Here is a 2239-nt window from a genome sequence, read left to right on the forward strand (position 1 = left end):
AGTTTTGTAAGCTCAATTTAAATCGTCGACCTTCGAAATTAAAATAATTAGATCTCCTTCCTTCTAAATTTCATTGTTAGGTTGAAGAATGAATATAAGAATAACTGTTGAAGAATGAATATAAGAATACTGTTGTTCGGTTAAGAGTTTCAGCATCTGTAAATGATTGCATCAGGATGGAGGAAAAGGAAACAGGGAATTGAAATGATATTTTTGTGTTAAAAGACTAAACAACCTTCCAGTTTTTGCATTTGAATATGTTATTCAGGGCATTTTAGGAAAAGACAAAATGGGGAGGGTGATAACATACTACTTGAACGTGGTATATATATTGTTGTTTTACAACACCGTGTACTACAAAACTCGACATACACATGGTTTGAGAAACTAATTTTAACAAAAGAAGATAAGGTGCAAATAAATAGCAAAGATTCGTACATAGTTGTGTTGCAAAATGCACAAAACTAGAAATAGCTTTTGGCTAATGATTGTACTAAGCATAGAATTTCAAGACCACTATTAGTTGACCTTTGATCCATTATTTGTAAAGATGGTCGGGAAGTCGAGGCTCCATGATCACATGGAGTGCAACTTTAGGGTGTGTAGTAAGCCCATAAATCTCATCCATATTAGTTGTCTTGCGAATTTATGCCATCCAGCAATCTCCAATTAAATCCGTGCAATATCTTGGCTAACATTACCCTAATGATAGGAATCCCAGGACTATATCCCAGGCACTTCCTCCGACCCAAACCAAATGGTAAGAGCACAAAATGATGTCCGGTGACATCTATATCGTCCTTCCTTTCGAACCTCTCCGGAATGAATTCTCCCAGTGACTCCCAATGCCTCGTGTTCCTTCCGATACTCCAAGTGTTCACCATTAAAATTGTACCTGTTAGGTGTACAAATAAAGTCCCACATTAGCAACTGAAAAAATTGGGAAGCCACATATAAGATGTAAGATCTCTAAATGGTGTGAGACCTTTTTGAGAGAAATCGTGCTACATGACAATTGACCCAACAACAGTACCTTTTGGTCTGTCATAGCCTGCTACATGACAATCCTGTAGGGCAGTATGGGGTAGAAGCATGGTGGCTATTGGGTGAAGCCTTAAGGTTTCCTCGATAATTGACTCGATGTAAGTGAGTTGAGTGTAATCTCTCTCTTGTCCAATGACACTGTCTAGCTCTTCTTGTGTTTTTGTCATAATGTTTGATTGTCTAAGAAGTTCACGAAATGCCCATTCAACTATTGTTGCTGAGGTATCTGTGCCGCCGTCTAATAAGTCCCGTGAATAATTTGAAAATCAATCAACAAGAGTGTGAATATTTTGTAATCATATATTCTAAGCACAAGATGTGGATAGACAAAGAACAGGTCCTATTAAGGTCATCTCTAATACTTAAAATGTTAGAAATTGAAGAACCATCATATTATTTTAGTTAAATGTTATTAAGGGCATCTCTTATATAATCAACCCATTTTAAGCGCGTCGGGTCAAGAATTGGATTGGATTTAGGTTGGGTTGGTTCTTTAAAAAATCTAGTTGGTTCTTGAAAAAAATCTAAGTATTGATTTTAATTTTTTAAATATTTTTTTCTTAAAAAGTTATAGATGTCACATTATTAAATAGGTCCAGAAATTGTATTTGCAGCTAAAATGACCATGGATTACAATGGAAACTAACTAGGCAAAGTTGGATATGACTTTTTATCACGACCCAATTCACGGGCATGATGGCACCTACACTATCCCACCGGTAGGCAAACCATCCCTAAAACTTAAAGTCATTTGGAAAGTGATACAAGAACATTAAATACACTTAAGTGTTATACCCCATTTCAACCGAGGTCAAAATGGTTTACAACATTTTGGTAATTCCGGGGTTATTTAAAGTTAAGAGTCGCCACCTAATTAATTATGGTGAATTAGGGCACCTAAAGTTCATTAAGGTTATTATCTAAAGTTAACTCTGTTTTAGAGTCTACGAAACCAAAAAGATCTAGGTAAGGGTTCTATTAATCTAAAGGGAAGGTATTAAGCACCCTTTAAGATCCGTTAAAAGACGGTTAACCGACCGGACTTAAAGTTAATTAGGCTAAGTGTAGATATAACATTCTGAATGTTTGGAAAATGACTTATAAATATTGCTAAAGTTTTCAAGTAAAATGTAATAATGTTATTAAAAATAAGACTTGCACAATATAATAATTTGTATGAAAAAAAAAAAAAAAC

The 2239-nt window shown here is 34.9% G+C and overlaps 1 protein-coding gene across 1 annotated transcript; it reads right to left on the reverse strand.

Moving 5' to 3' along the window:
- Positions 1 to 629: 629 nt before the first annotated feature.
- Positions 630 to 1211, reverse strand: LOC132062030 (cytochrome P450 71AU50-like). The gene is made up of 2 exons (XM_059454687.1): positions 1034 to 1211; positions 630 to 895 (listed from the first exon to the last, which is right to left on the reverse strand). The coding sequence occupies exons 1-2, from the start codon at positions 1209 to 1211 to the stop codon at positions 630 to 632; spliced, it is 444 nt and encodes a 147-aa protein (XP_059310670.1).
- Positions 1212 to 2239: the final 1028 nt, after the last annotated feature.

This window comes from Lycium ferocissimum, chromosome 7, assembly GCF_029784015.1.
Source record: "Lycium ferocissimum isolate CSIRO_LF1 chromosome 7, AGI_CSIRO_Lferr_CH_V1, whole genome shotgun sequence".
Classification (NCBI taxonomy): domain Eukaryota; kingdom Viridiplantae; phylum Streptophyta; class Magnoliopsida; order Solanales; family Solanaceae; genus Lycium; species Lycium ferocissimum.

Coding starts and splice junctions, on each gene's coding strand:
- LOC132062030 (XM_059454687.1), bottom strand. CDS start 1,211: ATGACAAAAACACAAGAAGAGCTAGACAGTGTCATTGGACAAGAGAGA. Junction 896..1,033: donor AGGCTATGACAGACCAAAAG/GTACTGTTGTTG, acceptor TACACCTAACAG/GTACAATTTTAATGGTGAAC.